Source organism: Amphiprion ocellaris, chromosome 12, assembly GCF_022539595.1.
Source record: "Amphiprion ocellaris isolate individual 3 ecotype Okinawa chromosome 12, ASM2253959v1, whole genome shotgun sequence".
In the NCBI taxonomy this organism is placed as follows: Eukaryota; Metazoa; Chordata; class Actinopteri; family Pomacentridae; genus Amphiprion; species Amphiprion ocellaris.
Window position 1 is genome coordinate 28,480,604 of NC_072777.1, and position 26,938 is coordinate 28,507,541.

The window sequence follows — 26,938 nt, forward strand, 5'->3', positions numbered from 1 at the left end:
ATCTGTGGCCGTATCTCTGGCTTCAGTTATAATAATGAGCTTTGGCTGCTTGTAGCCACACATATGCTTTGACGTGTTGAGAAGTGACGCAGATCCGTTTTAGCTTTTGATGCAGCACAAATAAACCAGCTTCAACTGTGTCAGCACATTGGGAATACTTGTGGATATCAATTTCAGCTGCAGGCCTTGACCTCATGATAACATCTCATGATTTTGCTCATTAAACTTACTGTTCTTTTCTTTACTCTGTTATCCTGCTGGGAGAAAGCAAGGTGAAGTTGCAACAGAAAAAATGAAGCAACACTGACGTCATACATTGGATGCAAAATGCTAAAGGAGTGGTAAAGTTCATTTTTGAACTTTAACTGAAAGTAGAACTGCAGCTAAAAGTTGATAGAATTTTCAAAGCTAAATTGACAACACCAAAGCCAAAACTTTAGAGACATTTCTTTGAGAACTGTACTTTATTTTCAATACACATGCATTTTTTACAGTGTAGATATAAAGCAACTCCATCAGTGTATAATTACTATAAGCATTAGTAATCTGTGAAAATACTGTTTTTATCACTGTGTATATAATTTCTATTTCATTCTATCTACACTACCAATCAAAAGTTTGGACACACCTCATTTATGGTTTTTCTTTATTTTCATGACTATTTACATTGTAGAAAAAACTATTAAGTGAGAAGGTGTGTCCAAACTTTTGACTTGTAGTGTATATCTGTATCTGTCTCACTCCATACATGTTAAGTTTCAGCTCTATAATCAGTGTAGAATCATTGGTTTTGTACATATCTAAGAACTGTCTCGGCAGTATACTCACTAATACCAAATCACTGTACTTGCCTGATGGCAGTGAAGCAATTTGTAATTACAACAAACTTCTTACAGCCCAGGAAATCTTACAGACAGGTGTGTCAGATCATAAACTCTGACTGTAAAAGAACCAAAACATCCTACACACTGTCAATAACATTGAGTGACTGGAATTTTTCCTGCTAAGGGTCTGACAGAGCAGAACCTTGTTACATAATGCTGTTAAAATGTGCAGAATTCTGTGTTTCTGCACATCTGATTTGGAAACCCCTTTCAGTTCTTTAGTCAATCTACATCAGATGTTCTGTTTGCTCTCTCACCCCCCAAATAATGAAGATGTCCAAGACTGTCTAAATTGCTCCAAAGTCTCACTGCTGTTTTTACGTTTCAGAACTGTGAGTAAGCGGCTGCAGTTGTTTTGCACATTATCTTCCTCTTCATTTTTTAGGGTGTAGAAAACGCTGTGTCAGGATGTCTGGGTGCTGCAGTGTTTATGGGGCCCATCTTCCTCCTGGTCACATCTGGCTCTAGTTAGGACCTGTCACTAACATCTGTACTTACTGTAAACATGAGGGAAGACAGTTTTTTCTACTTCCACTGCCTTTGTAAAGGCATTATTTGGTTGGACTGCGTGACATATTTCTAGCCTCGGTGTCTAGCTGTTATTACAGCAACACGTGACCTCGTATTTCTTCCTGTCAGCACAACCAGCAGTAACACTAAAACATCAGCTGGACCACAGTTTACTGTTCATACAGTAGCTTCCAATCAACAAGCTGCAGTCGGCTACTGGGTCTATCCAGCAGGAGAGTCTTAAGAAGAACACAGACTGAGGAGGATAGTATTGCTAAGCATCTATTACAAACCTGCTATGCGATTATCTAAATGAATATCACACTAATCTCTTTACCTATGTATACAGCGATCAGCCACAACATCATGACCACTGACAGGTAAAGTGAAAAACATCCGTCATCTTGTTGTAATGCAACACCATGCTGGGAAACTTTGAGTCCTGACATTCATGTGGATGCTTGACATGTATCACCCACCTAAACATTGCAGGTCAAGCAACTCCCAAACCCACCCCCCACTTGGGCAACAGCAGTCCTGGATGCCAGTTGCCACCCTCAGCAGGACAATCCACCCCGACACACTGTAAAAACTGCTCAGGAGCGACCCGATAGAGCTAAGGTGTTCACCCAGGTTCCACATTCCCCAGATCTAAATCTTACTGCTCATCTCTGGGATGTGCCAGGATAAGCCTGATCTAGGTAGGTCCCACCCTGCAACCCACAGAACCCACAGAATCCACAGAATTCACTGCACCCATCCTGGTGCCACAGAGCATCCCCAGAGGAGTTTTAGCAACATAAAGGAAACACAATGTTAGGCAGGTGGTCATAATGTTATACCTAATCGGTGTCTGTTGGACTCATCTGTATAACGTTTACCTTAAAGGAGACGGTGTGCAGATTGTTCATTGCCAGTTTACCAATTTCAGCTTAAGTGGATTTAAACACAATAAAAAAAAAAACCCAAAAACAAACAGAAAACAACTTACATATCTGTTTAAGAGTCATATTCATGCAGATGGAGTGTCATAAAATACTGTATGTTTACAGAAAATAACCATTTCATAAAAATACAATAATTTTCTATAGTTAAAATATTTTTTTTGGCCTAATTTGACATACTGTCATGCATGATAATGTTTTACTAAGAATACTTACATGTGTAAAAGCAATGAAACTATCTAAAGTAAATCATAATAATAGTAATAATAGTAATGATAATAATAATATATAATGCCCTCCATTTAACAAATAAATCTATATGAAATGACAGGACCAGAAATTGTATTATATGTAATTTTACAAATATAATTACAGTATTAGCGTTGAATTTTATAGATCTGTTAATTACATAAAGAAATAAAATATTTGTGAAATTGTAATGAATTTGAGTCTGTATTTAATCCATCTTAATATATCAAATAAATAAAATTCAAAGGAAATTTTATGGTTATGCACAGTTACATGTATTTAATCCAGTAATACATAGGACATAAGAATACATGTTTAATCTAGTAGTTTTTTTTATATATATATATATATATATATATATATAAAAAAAAAAAACACAGTACAAATATGTGGAAATAAAAAAATACATAAAATAACTGATTTTTTTTCTTTTTTTTTACAGTGTGCATGTTTTCAGTTGTCATTTATTAAATCCAGATGTTTTACTGTGTAACTTTGATTTGTTTGTAAAACGTATTCGTCACAAACTTCAGAGTGTAAATGCAACTTAGGACAATTTGAATACATGCAACAGCTCCATTGAAACTACATGGAAACTCTCCGAAAAACAAATCACTCATGTTATTCACTTAATGAACTCCTGTCTTCAGATTCAAATGCCACATTTGTTAAATTTCTTGTCTGCATTTTTAGTTAGTGCACAATTTTAAGTACCTGAAAGCAGAAAAATGAGGCTGTTGTGAAAACCTTTTATTTTTACCCAACTGGAGTTTTTCCTCTTAACGGGCTTTACATGATCAACATGGATTTTTCTGCCTGTTTTGAATGGCTCAACGCAGATTTGCAAAGCCTCGGTTTGAGGCTTACGCCTAATTTTGGGCTTACTGGTTCCAAAACCCACAATTTGCTTTATTATCGTGAGGGTCAGAAAGAGGGAGAGAGACGGACTGACAGAGAGTGAAGGAAGAGTTAAAGAGAAAATTAAAGGAAGGGAATGGAAAAGGGCAGAACAGGGGAAGCATTACAAGGAGACAGACGGCTGACGCTCGGAGGGGGGAGTTACTGTTTGGGAGAAGAGCGATTTTCTTTTGGTACTGTAAATAATAGCCCCTGCTTGAGTTGGATGGCTTTCATGGCTCCTTTTGTATGCAGTGACATCTTAGGTTCCCTAAGAGTGGAGAGGGCCGGAGAGGGCTCAGCTTCCAGGGTTTTCACTGGCATGGGAAAGGCAGAGCATTAGCCCAATATGAATATGAGGGAAAATAAAGCCTCCACAGGTCAAAGGGAACCTGCCAACATGCACTCCTGGCTCTTTATCCCTGCTCAGACCCACATCAGCACACATGCAGGCCTGCACACAGCTGAACAGAGTGTGGCGCCTGCACACACATCAGCGATTCCCCATCAACCCTGGTCAGACAGCTTTACTCTCCCCTGCTTTATCTCTGTCTGAGCAATCATGTGTTTTGGCTCCTACTTCTGAAGAGAGCAGCCCAGCGGTTGAGTTGTGGCCTCTTCTCTGTTTTGAACCGTAATGTAAAACTTTTCATCTTAATGCCAAACACATGCCCTCACCAGGACGTCCCATTCATATTTATAGCAGGGGTCCTAGTATCAGTTACATGTTTTAAAAAACACAGCAAGAAGCAGTGTTTTCATCTGAATTTGTGTGCATTTCAGAGCTGGTGATGATTCATTTAAGTCACTTTTCGGCTGATGATGAGACCTTTTTACACTGTGACATGAGTTTACATTGAAACTCAGAATAGGATTTCTCTGGAGCGCTACATGTTGTCAGCAACCACCAGGGCTATGTTGGCTTTTGATGGACTTTAAATACATTATCTTCTCAGAATTGCTGGTTTTTAAAGAGGAAGTCTAAAAACAACAACAAATGCACAAAAACTTGCAAAGTACAATTCTGCACTGTTTACGTTTTTTAAGAAAGGGGGCTTTTTAATGTTTACTGTAGGACATTTATATGTGAAAAAAACATTTAAATCCCTTGTAATATATAATAGATAAATACATATGATGATAAAAAAACTGTATTTTTACCTACTAACAATGCTTGTAGATATTCTACACTGATAAAAACACAGTCATTGATCATTTTAGTTGTGCAGATTATTCATGATCTTTCACATTTAACATACAAATCTATCTAAAATTATCCTGTAATTATGTAGTATTTAATATTAGAAATAGATTTCCAGTGATACATTTAACACTTTGATCTGTTAGTCAAAATGACAATATTTGCAAATGTAAAAAAAGAAAACTATTTTCTTGAAGAAAATTAAAATTCACATTTATGCATTTTAAATTTTTTTTCTTTTTACATTAGACATGTAGAAAACACTGAAAAAAATGTAAAATATATAGGAAAAAATGGGTAAAATTCTTTTTTGTGTGTTGCATTGTTGTTGTAAAAATGCTTCATTTGTAACATTAAAATACTTCTAACCATCTTGAACCCATGGGGCAGTTAGATCTATTTTTCTACTCAAATGGAATTTTAGGTGACTTACTAACCTGCCCATCATTTAAGTTGGCATTTGGCCATGAGGTTATGGGTTGTAGTCATGTTGTGGGTTGGATGAATATGTTTGGATGTCAGTTTGCTGGTTTATTCCTTTCTTTTTCATTTTTTAATGCCGTTTTTAAAACAAATCTAACAGTATGGTCCTCCTTCTGTATACCCACTAAGCTACATCAAATATTGAGCTATCTGATCAGATTTGTTGGACATAACTTCACATTACTGAAGATATTGTTGGACGTTAAGCCACGATGACCAGCTTCAGTCCTACATATGTTAAATACAGAAAATGAGTCATGTGAGTGACGTTGTGGCAGCGTTGAGAGATCTGAGTAATGACGGTTCTCAACAAACAAGCAATTAGACTCATTAGCATTTCCTCTGTTATCAGTCACATGACCTCAGGAAGTCCCTGGATCGAGGAGATAAAAGCCCAATTTTCAGTGACGCTGGAATGACGCGGCCATCACATGAATGTGATTCACCTGCATAATGATATCACATCCTGTTTGATTCCCTCATTAGTAAACAAGCAGCTGGAGACAGATGGGAAGCAGCGGTGGGGAACGAGGGGCGTCCTTCCTGTTGTTACAGTAGTGTCTCTGCACTTTGCATTTAAACTTTTCAGTCAGTTTTCCTGCTGGAGAAACCATCATTCGACGCTCAAGTGATCCTTTGGCATCCACAAGTCACTGCAGACAAAAATATATCGAGCTTCTTCCTCTTTCCATTACAAACGGACGTTTTATTTAGCGTTTTTGGCTTTTGTGGACGGGCACTCCCATTTATTTGGAATGGGATATGACTGGTTTCCTTTTCTTAATAACACAGTTTAATGGAACACAGGGCATCAGGAAACACTGTTGACTTCACCTACATTCTCTTAGCATTTTGTAAGGCTGCAAATAGGGGTCTCATTATTGCTAGAGCTTTTGTTTTTCAAGCTTTTTCTTTTGTTTTAAGGGAACACTTTACATGAAATGACCTATGAATGGACAGTGGAAACCACTTGTGAATCCTAACTGGATAGATCAACACACCAGAAGTTTATCTGAACTGGTGTTATACTGTGATGATTAAGTGTTCTCTTATTTTTTTTGAGCAGTATAATTTTATCTGTTGAATTTCAGCTTGCTTCATGTAAAAAGCTTGATTTTTTTCCTTACCGATACTCCAATGATTCAAAGCTTAAAACCAAAGAAAATGAACAAGAAAAAGCAGCAATTTTGTACGTGTGAAAAGAGAAAACTAATACTTTGAGGATTAAGTGATCATCTAAATGTTTTTTGTGATTAATCAAGCAAATATTTCACTTTTTCTGTAAATTATTATTTCTTTAAATACAAAAGCAAACATTATGGACCTCATACTGGCATCAGGTCGCACTCTGATGGTTTTTCTTCACTGTGTCCAATGAAATCACAGAATAGGAATAAAGATTTTAAGGAACAATTCAGCCAGAAAGTGTTGTTTTAACTGTTAATTCCAGGCTTTAGTGTAGATGATCTGTCTGTGTTTAATAAGCTACCAGACTCTTCTCGATTCCACCCATTTTGTTCTCTAAGTAGAATAAAAGCCCTGATAAGAGCGAGCAGTTGGCAGCAGGTTATCAGCTTGTTTTTCCTCAGACACTGTGCCATTGTCTGTCATTGTCTCCGCATGTTTTAAAGTGCAAGGTGTGGTGTTTGGTTACAAAGGCTCGGCGCAGCGTTTGTGGGTTTTCCAGGTCAGCATAATAGCAGCCGGTTACTGACCCACATCAGGCCTGTTCCTGGTCACAGTCAGCAGGGGTTAGAAAAGGTTCCCTGGGGTTGATTGACGCTTGCTGAAAGTCACCGCGCACTTTATTCGCGAAATGTTTTCAAGAAGATTTAGGTCATTAGAGTGAAGTGTGTTTTAGTTGGTGGCTTATCAAAGGTCAATGTTTGCCACCACGTGCGAGTTTTGGTTTCCCTGGAAAATCCTCGGTCCGGTGAAAACGTGGAAGTGAGAAAGTGTGTGTGCTGACAGCGCCGGAGGGCTGCTTTATCAATCCCAGGAAGCCTCGCTAGCAGCAGGCAGGAACAACAAGCCACTGGCTCCTGGAGAAGGGACTTTCCTCCATCCTGCTCCGTTAGGATGCAGAACAATGAGCAACAATGGATATTTGCTGCGTGTGCTCATACAGAGCGGCTCACAGCAGGTTGCACTTTGAGCTCCGGGCCCTGAAATCTGGACTCTTTTTGCTGTTTTGGAGTGTAGCTTAACCTTTTAGCCCCGACCTCGACCTCTAGCATCCATAAAGCTCCGATGCTGGGGACTAAAGAGCAAGAAAGAGGTAGGATAAGAGGCTCTAAGCAGCTGCTGTGTGCAGTGTGACCCACTTGTTGGTGTGGGTTTTTTTTGGGGGGGGGTTACATGAAGCAGCTCATCCTGCCCTCTTTTTTCTACATCATCTCACCCACCCACACTCCTGTTCTGCTACATTAACTCTTGATAATCTTTCTCCAGGCGTGTAGTCACAGTTTCAGTGACGGCTCCTCTCGCCTCTTTTTTTTTGTGGGGGATTTCTGTCACTTGTGTCGCCTGCAGCGCTGGCAGATCTCCAGCTCTCGCGGCGATTCCACACTGCAAAGCAAGGGAGGAGAGAGGGCCTGATCAGAGAGAGAGAGGAGAGAGAGAGAAGGGGGGAGAGAGAGGCTAGTCTTGCAGCAGTAATTGGTCAGGAAGTGGGGCTGCTTGGATGTGCGAGCTCTTCTCTCCCTTCCCTCCCAGTGGGCAGTCAGTTCCGTTGCTTCCATCTGTTCTCCCCCCCCAACAACACTCGCTCTCTTTTTCCTCTCTGAACTGACCTCACACTGTAGAAGGTGTGGACCGAGGACCGCCGAGCCCTACCTGCCTCTCTCTGAGATAGTGTAGAAACTTTTTCAAATGCACCGACATGGATCTAACCTGTGAAAGGATACCGGGACGGCAGCGGCTGAGGAAAGGCTAATCGTGGGAATGGTCTCTGTGAGGTGGGTGACAGGTTGTGTGTAAACAGAGCGGGATCCCAGTTTGTTGATATGTCCTAAGTAATGACTGTAAATGTGTTTTTGTTTTTTTTTTTTACCTCAGACATTACTGTACTGAGTTTCCCCCCCCTTCTTTAAAGGCCAGGTCTTTATTTAATCATAATTGCAGAGGTTGTAGCCCACAAAACCTAGTCTGACCGGCAATTATACAACCCAAAGTTTCAATTTAGCACGAGTCTAATGGCACCTTTGGCCTCTTGTCTAATTAGACGGCATGGCAGCCTGTTCCAGTTAGTTTCTCTTTAAGCTCAGGATATGCTGACCACTACCTTTGTGGGAAAGCTGCATGTGTGGCCAGTTGTGGACACGACAGTAATAATGACTTCACCTTGATGTATCTGAGAGGATGAGGTCCTGTCTTTTAGAGGCCTGTAGATCCTACTTTAACCAGATTTAGAAGTGTTTTCAGGGCAGTTTTGAAATTCGGTTTGGTTGGAAAATCTAAATATTATAGCTTCAACAAGGGATCAGATCAGATTTGTACATTTATACTTGAAGCTTAATTATATATTTAAATGCAGTTTCAATAAAATAACTCCACATTCTAGTGTGTGTGTGTGTGTGTGTGTGTGTGTGTGTGTGTGTGTGTGTGTGTGTGTGTGTGTGTGTGTGTGTGTGTGTGTGTGTGTGTACACATATATACGTGTTGTCCTTTGTGGTGTGTCCTCATTTGAGGAGTCCTAACTGGAGCACCCAGCTTCTGACAGATTTACAGACAATTTAGGGAAAGACTCATTTGTTTTACAGGCCAGATGATTTTCGTCACTTTATCTGTTGAACTGGTTGCTACTTTTATGCTTTTTTATGTCAGACTGTATATATTTTTTGGGTTTAAGGCTTAAAAAGATGTTGTCCTTTAGTGAGATGGCTTTCAATTTTCAATTCAATTTTATTTATATAGCGCCAATTACAGTCAAATTGTCTCGAGATGCTTTACAGAACCCATATGCCTGATAACTTGCAAAGTTATCAAAATGACCTATTTTGTTTGAAATTTAATAATAATCAGGCTAAAGAAGACTTGATTCTTCAACCAGTCCTTTGGTTATTAGGTGATTCAAAAGCATATTTTGAAATATGCATGGCAGTTACTGTTGAGATGCATTTTGGCTTAAAATGACAATGAAAGAAGTATGCCTGTTGATCACATTACTTTATCTTTTAGAAATATAAATATAGTGCTAGCATTGTATGTATTATTTTAGAGTCATGTGTTTCCCTAATGGGAGAAAAGTCCCTCTGTCTGGTGTCTTTTCCTGGAGCGGGACCCCCGTCCTGCATTTTAATCTGAGGCCAAACACAGCTTCCTCCCTATATCCGCCACACATGCTCACGTACTCACTGAATGCACAATAACTCTGTATACACACACAGACACACACATTGTAGCCTAGCACTCTACTGTCTTTTCAGTTTCAGAGCTACACTAATGTAGAAGTCTCATTTTTTCTTTTTCTCTCATATAAAAAAGATAGGTATTGCTTCATGTAGTTAGCATAACATCCCTCGCGGCCAAATAATATTCACTTATATGAAAATAAAGGTTATATTTCCCGTTATCCACCTGTTTTTCTGCTTCCTCGTCCACTTTCTGGCCTCTTCTCCCTTTTCTGCCTCTGTTAACGTGAATACCGACTCACTGCATAGTTGAATACTGACATTATCTCCAATCGTAAATACTTTTTCCTGGGCTCTGCTCTGGCCCTGGTGCCACCCTGCTCTATCATTAGCTGCGGCTGTCGCTGCTGATGCTGTTGCCGTAGCAGCTGCAGTTATTTCTGTGACGCTGTTGTTGTTTAGTCTGCTGGGATGGCGAAGACGCTCCTTGTTTTCATGGATGCTCCTCGCAGCTCCCCTCTGGCCAATTTTTTGAGGGATTCCTGCTGTTATATAAGCGCTAACTGATGCCTCAGCCAGAGTTTCTGGCCGGCAAACGGTAGAAAATTCCTGGACTTGTCCTGGCACTGCGAGCAGACTGCTGCCGCCCAGAGGGAATATCGTCCGGGAATCTGGAAGCCTCATAAATCTGGGAAAGTGGGAAAATCAGAGCATATTTAAGCTAAAGGGATTGCTGATTTTACTCAAGTACTTTATGAGATCAGTCCAAGAACTAAAAATGTTAAATGTTACTTGTTAGTTCATATTAGTGTGAGATCTATTCATGGTTTATAGACTTTTATGCTGCTTGAGACATGCAGACCTTGTTGCTAGAGGTGCTGCTACATCAGTAACTGGACGAAAATTTCTCATATTAGGGAGTGTATTAAGATCAGTCTGATATTTTTATCTCCTGTATCTTGAATCTCACTGACCTGCAAGTCAAACTTTGTTCAAATCCACACAACATCATTTGAAATTCTACCAAGGATCCAGACATAGGGCACCTATATTACGTGATACCTTGTTTCCAGACCTCTGAATTACAGCTCTGCATGTCAGGCTTGTTTAGTGATTCAAACACTGTACGTCTGGTGTTGTGTACGATGATGAGAAACAGGTCACTAATCAGAGCTTCAAAGGTGGAATTAAGAAAAGGGAGGTTGTCTTTATTTGCTGCTAGCTGACTCCTACATCTACAGGTGGGAAATCTGGCCAAAAGATCATGTCATGAGAAAAAGAATCACAATCCACAATCTGAATCGCAAATGTCTCCACAGATTTTGTCAAACTTGAGCTCACACGATTAGTTGTGCATATAGCTGCCTGGATACAATACCTGTCACTTCACCTTGAGGTTAAAGGCCCAATTCCCAAGTTCTGACTGGAGGTGGTGTTTTGTATCTCTGCCTCTTGGACACTTGTTGAATATCCACCAGATAAGACCAGCTGGATATTGATCACTACAGAGCTCCTATCAGAGAGGACATCTCACCAAATGATGTTCAAACTGTTAATTCAGGAGAAGGCAACATTTGTTTGCTACTCAGATACACAGAAAAAGTTGCATGCGTTAACTCAAAAACTAGAAATACAATGCAAGAGCTCAGCCATAAATCCTATTTTTATGAAACTTCTACATTTTCAGTTTTTACTTAAAAAAAATGAAAAACCGCATTGTATTCAGAAGCAATATTTTCTCCCCTTAATGTATGTCAATGTAACTGCAGTGTCATTTTCTTTAAACTGGCTTATTTTTTAGTGTGAAAATGTCTTGCAACCACAACTTTAGTGTCCACAAAAAGTTACATCAGAGGGGTAGATATGCTACTAGTTGCTCAGTGTGAAACAGTTTCATGCCTCCCTCTATCAAGAAATTATTGTCTTTATTAGCTGTCATTACATGGATAGGCTCTGGATTAGAAATGCAAGATTCTTAAGATTTGAATTTTAAGATGTGGAACACAAAGAAACACTGGACTTTAAAGGACCTCCCAGTGAAAATCAAGTTTACTTTTGTGTTTTTTATATGCTGGAAGACACATCATGAGTGAAATAATCAGTCAACAACATGGCTGAGCATTTCCACCAGCAATCTGTTGTCTAACAATGACAGTCTCAAAAAATACACATACGGATACAGATTCTGACTTGCAGGGTTTTTACACGACAAACATAAGCATCTGATCCTGTCAGCTTGCAAGGTGGATCTTTTTCTATCACATTACTTCTTCAGAATCAGTTTCCAGCTCAAAAATGTATACCTGAAACATTCCAACATTACAACTTGCCATTGTATATCTTATGATAGTTTTGCAGGGTAGGTGAGCTGGTGTGCTCAAGCTGCGAAGATTGGAGATAGAGGCAGGGACTACGTGCATCTTCACATTCTAGGGGAGGTTTTGAGTTACATCTCTGCTATTTTAAGGAATGAGGTGATTATTTTCATTGGAAAAAGCTTTGAACAATGCAACTTTGATACACAAAGATGCGTTTTAGGGGTTAAATTAGTGACTGGAGAGGGACTTTAGCACAGGACTGTTTGTTTCTTTCATTTCCAACTAAACCGTGACATTGATCGTTCCATAATCTTGACTGTGTGGGTATTATTCTAACCATACAGACTCCTAACTTTAGTAAAGGTTTGACATTTTAACCCCAACTGTGATCTTTTCTAAACCTACCCAAAATTAACTATAGAATGAATTGTCTCATCGAACTAAAGAGTTCATTTTTCAGCTATGATTTGTAATAGTTTCAGAAGGCAGAGATAAATGATGCGCCAACGGGAACGTCAGAGGAGAAAAGGCTTCTCTGCGTCAAGCCACAAGGCCTGGACAAAAGCTGATGTTGTTGTTTGCTTTGGAAGACATGTTGGATGAGGGATAAATCTGATACTGTCAGAGGGTGAGGAATGATTTTGCGAGGGAAAAGGGACAACACTGTCTGTTAAGGGGTTGATGAAGAGCTCAGGCGGCAAGGAACAAAAGCGTCGGTGTGAGGAGAAAGAAAGAGTGTGTGTGCGTCTGCTGATGATCCATCTCGGCAACGACAAAGACAGACGGGGTCACAGAGGGAGGGGGAAACTGTATATGAATGACCCTCCACCCACAAAGTCCTGCAGTTAGTCACAGTCTCTCTGAATCCATTTCTCTCAGTTTACTCGTCCACGTTTCCACAGAAACACACAGTCTTCACTTAAAAACTCGCGACAGCTGAGAAAATGAAGAAGCTGTCAGGCTGTCGGAGCTGCAGAATAGTTCTGATTTCACACACATACAAAAACACACACAGTCGCACGTACAACCCTGCTGCAACGACCACCATCAAATTAGTCCTCCACCTCTCTCCGCCTGCAGCCCTCCTCCTGCCTTCAGGACATGCTCAAGTGGTTGGGGACAGTTCTTATTTCTGGTTGCACACACTCTCACACGCTAAACATTTTCAAGAGGCTGTGGTCTTTTCAGTTCACAATGCTTTTGGAAAGCAAATGATTGTGTGTGTGTGTCTGTGGTATAAATTGAAAAGAGTGTGTACGAATCCCGTGCCCTGTTTCAGTGTTTGCACTGCCCAAGTGTTATGAGGAATGGAGTGGTTTATTGACAATAAGCATTTTCTTCCCTCTTTCCCTCCCTCGCTGTCTTTCCACATGCCACTCGGCCATGGAGATGAATGCCACGCTGTTGTCATGGCGACTGCTGCAGCGCCTCGGCCCCGATCATCCAGGCAACCTCGCCACCTCTCGAACCATCAATTCTGACTTTAGATGTTTGAAGGAGGTTCGAGAGAGTGTTTGGTCTTGAACTCTCGCTGCCTTATTATAGCGTGTTGTTAGCCTTGAACAGAAGGGAGGCCTGTTGGGAAATCACTGAGAGGAGAGGGATGACAGGCCGAAGGGAAATGACTTTGGAGCTAAGCAGAGCGAGGGCGGCGGTGCAGAGAAGGAATTAGGTGTGGAGTTTAGAAAAAGTATGAAGATATTATTGGCTTTACTGCAATAATAAGTTCATTTAAAGACAATCTTCAGTTAATCATTTACATGCAGACTACAACAATTTAGTAACATAGTTCTAGAAAATTTAGGACACGAGAGAGACAGATCAGAAAAAGTTGTCCTAGTTTTCTTGATAGTGTCTGGCATGAACTGTTGATAAAAGATGGATGTAGCAAACATGAGGTCATGCATTGTATTCCTGTTTCGAAGCCTTAAATTTTGAATTTGGCTGTTATCATTTTGGTCTTCTGAAACCAGAAGTAATAAGTCGAAGATGCTACGCATGTCAATATGATGGTGACTTGTCAATCACAAGGTAGCCATATCCTAAAACATGCTTTGTTGTCAAATTTCATCTCAGTGGGACCATAATTTGCAAAATGAACATCATGCCACATTAAATGAGTCTTGCCATTAAGACCATAAACTAATTGCAGAAATGTTTAATGATGTAACAAATGAAGTGAGAAGTTGGATAATTTTCTCAAAAAACTTCCATACAATCTGACTTCTTTTAGCAGCCAGAGGAGTCGCCCCCTGCTGGTTGTTGGACAGAATTCAAGTTAAGCCACTTCTGCCTTGGATTCAGTTTTTGGACCTATAGGAACTGTGCCCATCTTTTAAATACAGTCTATGATCTCAGTATGAATAAAGCTCCAGCTCCCTTCATTTCCTATAATGCGACTAAGCAATGTCCTTTCATTAAACCTCTCCTGACAAGTAAACACATATTTGTTACTTTCTACTTCTTATTTCTAATTTAATATAAATAAAGACCTAATAAAGACAAAAATGGCAATGTTCTCTAAAGGTTAATTAAAAAAAGCACCTACCAGGATTTCTAAAGCTTTGTTTTTTCTGCTATTTTAGCACAAATCTATAATACCCTTTAAACACTTTGTAATTCGAGCGGTCTGAGAGAGAAATAGACTTCTGTATTTCCTCTTGGCTCTGTTCAAACTTTAGAAAATCATCCCTGTGACTGGAGATGATGGCTAATCACAGTCTTTTCAGAAAGAGGGTGTTCATATTGGCTGTTGTCCAAATGCCGGCTCATGTGCACGTCCCTTCTGATGGTAGAAAACCTGATTCAAGGGCGGAAAAACCTGCAGAACATAAAAAGCTAGACAATAACTCTTGCAGTGGCTCACTGGTGGTTGCTTCTGGTCAAGCCTGTTGATCCAGCTCATGGTGCATGTGCAGATGAAACACATGGCGTTTTGCGTTTTTGACTGTTCTTTTTTCTGGATTTTTGCCCGTCCTAGCAGCACAGTTTTCACATTTGCTTATATGTCTTTAAAACAGAAATGTGAAACTTACCATTGGTAGCTACAATTGTGCAAATGTATTTCTTCATGAACAATAGTTGGTCAGCTCTTTCAGCACTACAGTGGAAAATGCAATACAGGCAACCACAAATTATTGCTTCTACATATGGTGATGGATTCAGCATCAGTGGGCTTTAATAGCTGCTGGTATGTGAGTTGTTTTTTTTGTTTGTTTGTTTTTTTAGCCAGGATATATGTTTCTCCTTGTTTCCAGTAAACCTTAACTGGCTGTGGCTTCATATTTGCCAAACAAGCATTAGTCCAATGAGCTCATCTGAGTCTTGGCAATAATCTTTCCTTTATGTTTCAAAGTCCAAACCAGGATATCTCTGTGATGTCACTCCAGCAATATGGTGAAAGACTTCACTATCTATGTGAGTTATCGCTTTTATTGATTCTGACATGCAAAATCTCGGAGCTACCACTTCCATTCATTAGTCAAGAAAAATGTCAAAACATTCTCAAATGTGAAGATTTGCTGGTTTTCTCTGATTCATATCCGTGTAAATTCAATATCTTTGCATTTTGGACTTTTTGCACGGACGCTTTCCAAGATGTGTGGATGTTCAATAGACTAAACAAAAAGTTTGTGATGACAATAATAATTACAGCTTTAACCACAACCTGCTGCAGCCTTTCTTTGTGTGTGTTTTTTTTTTTAACCCACAGCTAAAACATCAAGAAACTTGTTCTTTTTTTTGTCATCCCATTTCATTTTTGATCCCTGTTGTAAGCTCACTCTGTACATGTTTTGCAGCAAAGAAAAAGAGGTACAGTTTTACTTCTCTGGTTGTTATCCTGCAGGGAGTGGAGCTGAGGCTATGGGAGCACACAGGGGGCATCAGATAAGGCCGACTGTTGCTGTAGGTTTCTGTCATCAACAGGTCGTGCTTGGCTGAACCGAGGAGTTTAGATGCCCCCTCGGTGTGTTTGCCGAGCTGGAGGTGCTCATTATGCCTGGTCTCAGTGTGTGTGAGGGGTGGAAGGTGGCCGAGGGGGAGTGGCAGGTGGACAATCTGGATTCAGAGTGGAGGCTTTGGGGCTTCGTGGGTCAACGGACCCTCAGGCCATTAGAGAGAGGGGTCGTGCTTCCTGGGGTCTGGTCTCTGTGTGTGTGTGTGTGTGTGTGTGTGTGTGTGCTAGGGTAGTCCAGGGGGTCTCTATTATTGTATTTTTCAGGAGGAGGGGGGGTGCTGGCAGGACCCCATGCTGCTGGGACCAGGATTGTCTTTAAAGAGGGACGACTAATAGTCAACACATTGGCTTTAGTGTGTGAGACTAAGGGTCCATTGTGTCACGTGTGTCGTCCCGATGGGACACAAGGCCTGTTCTGAATAAAAAATGCTTTAGGAAGTTATACACAGTACACCTTAGAGCATGGAGGGTCACGAGATGAATCAGGGGGTCCTAAGGAGAGAACAAAAAGGATGTATTTGTACTCAGAAAATGATTTTATCTTGTCCAATTTGTCTTTAATGTATAAATTATTTGATCATTTTAGCTCTGAAAGAAAGGAATAAAGAAGGAAAGCATAAATCACTCACATTTCTTAGGTTTAGCAAGTCGTAACCATGTGCACCAGGTGACAAATACATTAGAAAGGGCTGCAACTAATGATTATTATAATCTGTTAATTCTTTTACTTAGCTGTTGATAATACTCAATTGGGTGTTTGATCTATGAAATGTTAAAAAATTGTGAAAAATGTCCATCAGTGTTTCTTAAAGCCCAAGATGCTGTCCTTAAATATGTTTTTTTGTCCACAACCCAAAGATATTGAGGTTATTTCCATAGAGGAGTGAAAAAATATTACATTCACATTTAAGACGCTAGAATCAGAGAATTTAGACTTTTATTTCTTTAAAATGACTGAAACCAATCAATAGATCATGAAAGTAGTGACTGATTATTTTAATAGTTCAATTAGTTGATTAATTGTTGCTCTATTTCATATTAAACCTCTAAATTTGCTGACTTTTGGATCTGTGCATCTTTTGGCCACATGTGAGTAAATGTTCTCATGTCTTTTTGTGTTGTACAAATTAAGTGTTATTAGGCAAACTCCAATGCAAAGACAAACTAGAAGTGTAAATATTCCACACCATCTGTGAAAGAACTGTGAAGGGATCTGGATTTATCAGTGTAAATAGATGAAACAGTGATGAATAATTTTTGGGAATCTCTGCAGGAGCATAATTCCAACTGTAGTCCTTCAACAAATATTCCTCATCTTCATCATGGCTTTGCTAAGTCTGTTTTTTTTTTATTCTAAGAAAGTCCTTGTTTGACTGCTTTTGTTAAAGCCGCATTGAAGGGATCTTCTAGTGATTAAATAGTGCACTTGCATAAAGTTGGGGAGCTTATAGGTGACATTGAAAAACAGTGAATGGTAACAGTCAAAACAAAAGAAACAGACTTTAATCTCTTGGTATGAGGCAAGCTCAGTTTTTCCATTACAAAAAATTATCAGATTTTAACATATTGACAGATATTCTTTATACATATATATGTATATATTTCTGATTCTAATATGTTAAAGTGATATTTAAAATGTTGGGGTTTATTAACTTTCCATCGGTGCTTTTCATAAACTTACCATGAAGACACCACTTGACTCTGCACCACTGTATGGTCTGTACTCTGCTACATGTGCTGCAGTATTGTAAAGAATGGAGTCGAAGCTGCTCTACTGGACCAATTATGGGATGATACCATTTCTAAATGAGACATCATTGGAGACATCTTTTTCTGCAGCATGTTCTTCATATTGGCACATATTGAGCAACATATATATGCATATATATCAGTATATTTGCAAAAAGCCAATATCAGATGATATCAATTGATATATCAGTCAGACTTTAAAAATCACCACAGTATATTACTTTTAAATAGTTCCTCCAGTTTGTAATATTTGCTTTCTGCTAAAATTTTGAAGACATATTTACTCTGATGCTTATCAGAGTTCCTTTGGAAACTTTTGAAGCTTCCAGAGCAACTGAACACATTTTGAAACTGTAGACTGCGACCTGTAAATTGACGGAACATTCCAAGTTTTCTAACATTAGAAAAAGTGGATTTGTTGACTATTGTTTAAGATTGTTCAGTAACAGTCTAGAAAAAAAGTTTTGATGCAATAACTAAAACTCATATGTCTTATTGGCATTGACATCGAAACACACAAGGAAGTATTTTCAGGTTCCATAGTCCCAAAATGCTGAAACCAGTGTCTTAAAGTGTAATTTGTATATTTCTCAGATGCTCTTCTTAAATCTGGTAAAAGTTGCATCCTTTCTTTTCCACATTCTCTCACTTTGTGTGCTCATTCTGTGCAGTCTCTCTCTAATCTGGGACACAAAGAGCAGTGCAGTGTCTCGCGGTGGACGAGGAGCTTTTGTCTGGCGGCCTATTGATCAGCCCTCACCCCCTTCTCCTGCCTGTAAAGTGTGCGAATGTGTGTGATCTCTGGAGCTGTGTGGTACCAGCAGCAGTCCAGCTGCCCGCTGAGCCTGCAGGAGACCCACAAAAAGGTGTCGCCGGCCCTAAAGCGTCACAGGCCGAGCCGAAAAGTTTCATTCTGGACTCGAGAAGTAAAAGAAGAAGAGGAAATAAAGATAAAAGTAGGAAAAGAAAGAGAGGAAAGAGGAGAGGAGGCACTTAATGTGTAACTGCCAGCTCCTTGTAATTTGCTGCGGGAGAGAGGAGGGAGGAGTCAGGGGGAGGGGAGAGCTCAATGGGGAGGGAGCAGAGGCCATTCACTCCGACACACACACTCCCCTGCAAACACACACATATGAACACTTACAGACGCACACATGCACACAGTGGATGTGTTGCCACAGGAGAGAGAGAGAGAGGGAGGGAGAGGAGATCCTCAGCAAACTGAAGGGAGAGAAAGAAAAAGCAAGAACATCAGCCAGTGGAGTGTGTTGAGGAGAAAACACAGCCTCAGAGAGTTTGCTCCAGTGTGTGTCTTTTGACTCCCAGGAGAAAGGATTCACAATGACTGGCAGCATTCGGGAAATCTAGGGGATTTTTAATTTTTTTTTTTACAGACTCTTCTTGGGAATACTGCTCGGAATACTCTGGATATGTGACCCTGCTGGAGAGCTGTTTCACTTTTAAACCTGCTTGTCACTTTTTAGAAGTCATTCACCCACTTTCCTGTTGAAGGGGAGCCAAGCCACAATGCCTACCGGTAAGCAGGAGATGTTCAACCCTTCAATATATGCAGTGATTATTCCCAGAAAGCTCAAATTAGAGACAGAAGTTTTGCCCAGAGGTGAGGGGATTCTGTGATGTGGTGGGATTGGATTTGGTTGTCAGAGGTGCTGCATGTCTACACATCTCTTCATAGAGGTTACAAACCATATTCACGTAGGATTAATATCCAGTTTCTAGACTGAAAGATGCTCTGTACTGAATATTTGAGTGATCACCAGACACAAACAGTAGAAAATCTCCTTTTTTTCAAGTGGCAATTGGACAAACATCAAACAGCAACTTATAAACACAAGGTCTGCTTCTTAGTCTCTGATGGTTTTGGCTGTTTATCTTGTTGGCTCTTTTGTGTGGTGTTTGTGTGATATTTTTTTCCTCAGCTGACAGCGCTGTGTGAAGTGTCTCCACAGCGTCCGTCTCTGTTGTATGAACAGCGTCCTCTGCTTGTTTTCTCACTCCTGGCGTTGAATGGGAGCGTGTTTGCTTTCTCGCAGACGTTGTGGGTTGAATTCCTGGTGATGCTGAGATGATGGTGCATACAGGCTCAGCTGTTTTTTCTTCGACACAACTTAAAGTGTGCGTCCGTGTTTTTAAGTTTGAATCTCTATGAATCCAAAGCGTCTCTTCTCTTTGATCAAATTGCTTTGGAGATGGTTCCTGACAAACACTTACAGAGCAAAAAAAGTTTTGTTTTCTGTCTCTTCGTGTCTCTTAGAGCAGACATGTGTGTCAGTTTCCTCTAGCTGGGTGTAGGTTTGAGTGTTGAGATGCCATTCTGCAGCCTGTGACCCAAATTAGAGCCTTGAGGGCAGCAGTTGGGGGGGATGGCTACAAACGGGTAGAGTGGAGAGGAGTGGAGGGGGGGAATAATTACTGTTTAGAGCAAACTCTGGTTTGGAGGTGCAGGAGACAATGGACCCCTCCGTCCTCCTCCTCCCACCCAGCTTGTCCAGGCCTCCGGGAAGACATCTGCCCCCCTATCCTGTGCACTCACGTGCAAGAAACTGCAGCCCCCACAGAGGCTGCATGAATGTAGGGGGGTGGTGGTGGGGGGGGGGCAGGTCCCTTTGGAGCAATCTGAACAAATCAATAATTTTCCTATTTCACTCCAGTCCACCCACGTGCGCTCCTGTGAGGCTATAGGGGCTTTAGGACGATGGACTTCTGCAGGAAAGTGAGTGAAATGATTCAGTGGTGAGGTTTTGCTGTGGGCTGGAATCCAGTCAGGTCAGAGAAGGAGGCTAGTGTGTCACGCTGGGAGGGAGGGCCAAGGGTGTGTGCAGTGCAGGGGTCGCATGGGTGTCCCGAGAGTGGCTTGCGAGACCGTGTGTGTGTCCGAAAATAGGGACTGTGTTGCGCTTCGTGGATGCTTTTCCCACAGCTTAAACACCGGTGCGCTCAACCGAAGCGGCATTCCTCCCTCATGTCGAAAACAAACAGAGCTGCAACTCATAAACACGATCTGCAGATAAGAGGTGTTAATCTGCATGTATTGGAAGCGTGTGGCGATTGTTGAATCATTTAAAGGGTTTTCACTTCATTACTGAAAGAAGCCATTTGTTGGTAATTAGCCGACCAGCTGTGCGTGTGTGTGTTTACTTTAACCATGTTTTGTGAGGCTGTGAAAGGCCAGGAGTCTGTTAAATCACACACTGAGCTCAAACCTCAGTCTTTGCCAGTTGTAGCGCGTGTTGACATGTTGTGCGGCTTCTCGTGGGCCCACACATCGACTTATTTCCTCCTGCCCTGGCCATCCCATCTCTTTGTTAATCCAGCGATAGGTTGTTCAATTGAAACCCCGCCTCATGTCACCAATCCCATCCTTGGCCTCTCCACATCTCTCCCAGCTCTGCCCCCTCGCTTCTTCTCCTGCTCTCCACTTTCATTCAGCTGCGGTGTGAAATCCAGAGTGACACCGTAAGGCCCTTAGCGTCAGTTGAGATCAAGCCTATATCTCTATCAGAAACACCAGACTGACCTAAAGTGGACGCGACAGAGGATGGGAGGCTGAGGCGGCGAGGACTTTAGATGCTGCTCCAAACCTGCTCCAAAGTTTATGTTTGAGGGTTTTAAAAAAGACGCTTGAGACAAAAGGTGTAGGTGCTGAAAGAATTTTGGTAGATTGATTTAAGATAGAGACGCTTTAGGGATTTAAGTCCTACAAAAGGCAGAATTCAAAATGAGACAGAGCGAGTGGGAAATGTAAAAGAGGAGAAAAGTTAGGGAGTGGGTGGTGTTTGACCTTTGGCCCTTCCTCTCATCTTTTCTTCCTACTTTCATTCCTCAGGGATCTCTCCTCCTCATTTCTCACTGTCTTGCAGTCGCACTCGTCCCTTGGCTTTAAAGTGTTTGCAGAGACGCTGCCAAAGTGAAGACAAAGACGTCCGTGCTGTAAGTCACACAATGTCTTGTTCTTGCATAAAAACAATGCATTCTCCTTTTCGTCATCCAAAAACGGCGCCTGGATTCAGTTACGCTTCCAGTGCTCTTGAGTTAGAGAGGACTGTGTAGTCTGCAACAAACAACTTGGGCTGAATGGCATTGAACTCGGTTGCCATCTGGTCCTGTTGCAGGATAAACAAGAACCCACACGGACAAACAACGTTAATTTGTGGATCTATGAACGGTGCAAAGTGTGTGGTCACTCCTATCTATGACTGAAATCTCAATCTTTCTCACAACATTCTGGTTCTTTCCAGTGAATTATTTCAGCTCCTTTCCTCCAAACCCTCTAATGTTGATCTTATCAGTTTGTGTCTCACAAGTCGGTCCACCGGCAGCAGCTGATGATTGATTAGACTTGGATATGTATATATGTCATATTGTTCATAGGATTTTTTTCAGTTTCTTGTGTAAATTCATTAGAAAGTTTTCTGCATTTCAGGTCATGCACCCTATCAATTGTTGCACTCCTAGCGTCACTGTTATCCATTTCTTTGCTCTACATGCAGTTGAAATTTAAAAAATATACTGCAGCAGATAATTTCCTGGTAGTGTTTCTTGTTGTGTCTGTTCTAATTCTGACTTTTTATTCAGGAGAAGTCTAAATTTTAGACATTTGTTGTGATATGTCCAGAACATATTGCATTCAGGCAGTGATTAAAGCAGAAAATTTAACACTCCTACAGGTGATGATGCGATTACAGAACAACTGCTGTGATTTGCTCTTCACTCTACAAGGGAAAATGTACATGCAGTTGAAACTGAGTGCTTCGAGTCTGATGAACACATGCGCTCCAAATGCAAATGTGAGTCCTGGTGGTCTGCAGCCATGTGCTGTGTACAGGCTGGCCAGTGTGTATTTTTACATAGTAAAGTATATGCTTGGAGAGGCATGGTCTGAGCCCATAGGAATGTCCTGTGGAGCTCATACGCACACTTGGCAGAGTAACTTTATGACCTGCCAGACAGATTCTGAGTTTGAATGCACAAATGACAGGAAAAGAGAAAGAAAATGGGCGAAGTCGAGACACTGGCAGGAATGTTGTGCTTGAAATTGATGTAATGGACACAAGTGAGAGAGGTGTAGAGTGGAATTAGAGTGGAACTGTCGGAATAAAGATGACAGAAAGGAAGGAAGAAAGAAAGAAAGAAAGAAAGAAATGCCACTTGTCCTGAGGTCTCCACACTGATGTCATGGTGAAAATTCTGACATTGATGTCTCTCTATTACTTAAAATCCTTTTATAATCCCTGGTCACACCAGAACGTGTCGCAGTGAATTCCTTTCGTGCCTCCTCACAAAATACATGTTTGCAGGCTTAAAGACGTGGTGATCACCTGAGGGTTGTGCATTGTTTACCTTTTGTTGTGGTTAGTTTTGTTTGAGGCAAAATAGATTTGAAGAAGAATGCTCTATCGCCGCCGTTTCTCTTTCACTAGGTTTAAGTACTGCAGAACTGGACACAGTGAATAGGAGAGCTTCCTTCATACTCTTTAGTTCTTTTGATTTTCTCAAAAGTCAGCATTATTAAGGCAGTTATATTTGATTCACCAGTCAGTCTTTGCTGCAACCCTTACCTATGAGCTTAGGGCAGTAACTGAGAGAATGAGATTGTGGATACAAGCAGCTAAAATTAATCTCCGTACAATGACTTGGTTCAAACTTCACATCAGGTGAGAAGCTCTTACGTTCAGGAGGAACTCAGATGAGAGTCGCTGCTCCTTTGTGTCGCAAAGAGCCAGTTGAGGTAGTTTGAGCATTTGATTATGATCCCTATTGCACGCCTTCTTTTGGAGGTTTTCCACACGTCCAATTCTGAGGAGACCCTAGGATAGATCCATAGACCCTGCTGCTACCATGACCCGACTCTGGATAAGTGGAAGAAAATAGGTGGACAGACTTTAAGAAGTCTGTGTAAATATACCAAAAAAAGGAAGCCACTTTATACTTTCTGCATCTTTGGATTCACTATTGCCATCTGTTAAATGTTTCTGTTGACCACTGCCATACATCCCAAAATTCATAATCCTGTACCAAACATACGTGTCCATGCAGATGCCCAGTGTTGGATAAATAGAACTGCATGCACTCTCTGCCTTTTTACTGGTCACTCCTTTCCTGTTCCTCCTCCCCTGAAACCTCTTTTGCACGATACAGTCCTCCTCATCACTCTGTGCGAAAACACAACACAAAGTTCAGCCAAGTCTAGCCAAACCAAGTGGATATTTCCCAATGTTATGGCCTTTCCAGTCCGAAATCCCCTCTTTGTTATTCCTTGGGCTGTGTTTTATTACTGAGGGATCCTCCCTGGAAGTCGCATGTCAGCTTCGATGCTCAAACCGCCACAGACTGTCAGTTTATTACAGCCGGTTAAACCCAGTGAATAGAGACGTCGGTCGACATAAAATAAACACCAGGAATTGTATGCAGCTGTTCTATATCCAATATCTGCATATGATGTCGTACTTTGAACTTGTTTACGGTGTCTTCATGTGTCCATCACAAAGCGCTCACTGGGCTGTTTGAGCTCCTTGTGAGGATCATCGGGGCTGTAAAGAGACGAGGGTGCTCACAGCTGTTTGCTGACCACTCCAGAGCAAAGAGCACTTCAGGTGACCATAAAGTGCGCGACTGAAGTGGACCAGCTAAGTGCAGCATGAGTCATTAAACCTGACTGGGCTGGTGGTGAGGCTTGTCGAATTGACGGAACTGCTTCAACGGAGCAAAATCATCCGTTGTAGCAGGTCGTCATGCACATGTCAGATGTCAGTGTGTGCTTGTATTCACGATGCAGATATACTTTAAATGGTCTGATTGCACATTAATTAGGAAAGGAGACTAGTTTAGTTGATATTGCTGTCACTTTTTGTGTTTTAATGGTCAAGTCAATGTAATTTGATACGGCATTCACGATATAATGATGTTATCTGTATTTGCAAATTCATTAGAATCACTTGTAATAATATTTATCAGGAAAGTTCAAGTGACTTTTACTTTTAGGACTCAGGAAGATATTGAAAAAAGTAGATTTTTTGTTAATTTCACCAAAGTAATGATCATAACATCCATTTATTTGCTTTTATTTGCATCACAGCATGCATTTTTTCCAATATAACCAGAGAAACTTCATTTGCTGAGGAATTATGTGACACAATCAAAAGCTCCAGAACAGGTGTGCAGGAACTTTATGTTTCCATGCATCAAAAAATTTCCTATCCCTGTTTACTGTAATGACGTGTCTATCGCTGAAAATGCTTCCAGAAATTAAAAGTGAGGAAAACAAATCTGATAATTATGCACCAGAGCCTTTAAGAGTGTTGCAAGTGCTCCAGACAGTTCGGTTTCTTCTCGGTCATCCAGTTTTGAAGCATTTTAATCCATAAAGTGAATCAGAAGATTTGTGTTTATTTAGGAATAACCGCTACACTTTCCTGAAGACTAAAACACAACATGTGACTCAGTATTTTGCCGGTGTTTTTTGTTTTCTTTTCCTCTCCTCTCTGTGTTTATTGTCTGCACAGTCTTCAGTCTGGTTCTTTCTGGTTGTCGCTATTTGCCTTCCAGACAGACCTGATGTTCAACATATTAAACTTAGCCTGAGACTAAAGCGCCCAGGCTCTTTGTCTTTTTTGAATTAAATGAAAGCCAGAGATTGAAGCCAGGTTGCTCAGGCACTCAGTGATTCACTCTCTCTCTCTCTGGCAGGAAAACCAGCCGTCGCACACCATCCTAATCCTCACATGCGCAGAAACACAACACACACACACACACATGCAGAGGAGAAACAGTCCCAACCTGCATGCTTAGGACCATAATTAGAGCTCATTTACACGGATCAAGTTGAACATAATCTGGACAGGAGGTAACTAAAGCCTGGCCATCTCTGCTCTCGGCCTGTTTGTGTGTGTACGTGTGTGTGTGTTTGTGTTGAGGTGGGAGGGGGGTGTCGGTGTGTGTTAGAAAAGATCCAGTTCACCCAGGAAACGGACAGGGTGTGCCCCAAACATGAAGCTGGAAGGTGGGAAGGAGGGGCTGGGCAAACACAAGATGGGGCAATCTCTCTGTGATGTTTGGGTTTCACTGCAAGCATGGCTCCTCTGTGTTTGCTCTGCTTGGATGTTTGTGTGTGTGCAGGCTGCACGTGTGTGTGTGTGTGTGTGTGTGTGTGCACTCATATCTCACCACACAAGCTGGTGCAAGGACCATTAAGTTATTAGCTTGGCTAGTGTTATCTTTGGAGTGATAAACCTAATGCATTTTGTGTAAAACACGCGCACACACAATAGATTAACATACATTACCTGCTGCGATAAGGAAGGATGGATCATAGATTTGTCAAAGGGCAAAGAAAATAGTCAGTTACCTATTAATGTGTAATATAACTCAACTCATTGTGCATTGTGTAACTTGAAAGCGGTGTGTGTTGCTTATCGAAAAGCCAAGGCTGTTGGTTTCTGTGCGTATTGTTTTCGCTCAGCGGATTCTTTCTCATCTCTGATCCTTAATTGTTAAAAAGTGGGTCAGGCCCGGTGGTGCAAACATTTGGACGGTGAATCAGCCCCAAACTTGTCTGAGGAAAATACAGTTTCATGCCACTTCAGTTTTTGGAAGCTCCATTTCCTTCCTGCTTTTCTTGGCAGCGCAGCGAAGCAAAATTAAAAGTAGAGAAAGCTGTGATTCAGCACACCAGACTCTGGGTTTCAAAACAGTCAGGTTTCCTTATGAGAAGTAGTCCAAGAGGGGGTTAGAGTTAATGTTCCTCTGAAAAACATGACTCAGTGACGACAGATGACCCAGAGGGCTGGCAGCTATCACTGTATTGTAGGTGGGTTGGGGATTTAAAGCTCCTCTGAATAGTATTTTTACACTAAGAATGGATCAGATGACTGTATGTAATGTGAGGCACTCTGATAACCTGACTGTACTCTGCAAGAACATCGACAAATAGCAGACAGCTGCTGAAGAAAATCTGGCAAAAGATCCAGATGTTATTTTCCTGGGAGCTAATAGGGGCCAAAGGAGATCTAGAAGGTGATTAAATACTGGACTTTAGGGAACAGTTTGATATTTTGGCCAATACATGTATTTTCTTGATGAGAATTAAATGAAAAGAAAGATTTTAGATTTTTGTAGTCAGTAGTTAGTGATAGGAGAGATTTAACCTGTGTTTTGACTGCAAGAAACAGGGACTGAATTAAATTCCAGGGCATTTATTTTACCTCTCAAAAGCCTCCTGCTCAGTGATAGTACTTCTCAAAAGTAAAAGATTTTTGGTGGTGAGGTTTCCTGATTGAGTGCTTGCAGCATTTTGTCTCAGCTGCCATTTTTAAAAGTCTGTGAATGGGGATTATAATTTTTCTCTTTTTGTTCATTGGGCTTTGACACATTACCATG

At 41.0% G+C, this 26,938-nt stretch overlaps 1 protein-coding gene across 5 annotated transcripts in view; it reads left to right on the forward strand.

The window, feature by feature from the left end:
* LOC111574218 (pleckstrin homology domain-containing family G member 1) overlaps positions 1-26,938 on the forward strand; it is an 83,044-nt gene that overhangs the window by 17,270 nt on the left and 38,836 nt on the right. Inside the window, exons 1-2 of one of the 5 annotated variants that reach the window (XM_055015984.1) lie at positions 7,703-8,125; positions 21,390-21,493. The exons of 1 other annotated variant lie outside the window; for it this stretch is intronic. Coding sequence is in view for 1 of the 4 variants with exons in the window: in XM_023278690.3 (XP_023134458.2) it covers positions 19,070-19,079 (10 nt within the window). In the remaining 3 variants the exon portion in view is untranslated. Of the gene's footprint in view, positions 1-7,702; positions 8,126-18,678; positions 19,080-21,389; positions 21,494-26,938 lie in introns of those variants that run through there. 3 more of the 5 variants (XM_023278692.3, XM_023278691.3, XM_023278690.3) reach the window with 3 other exon arrangements.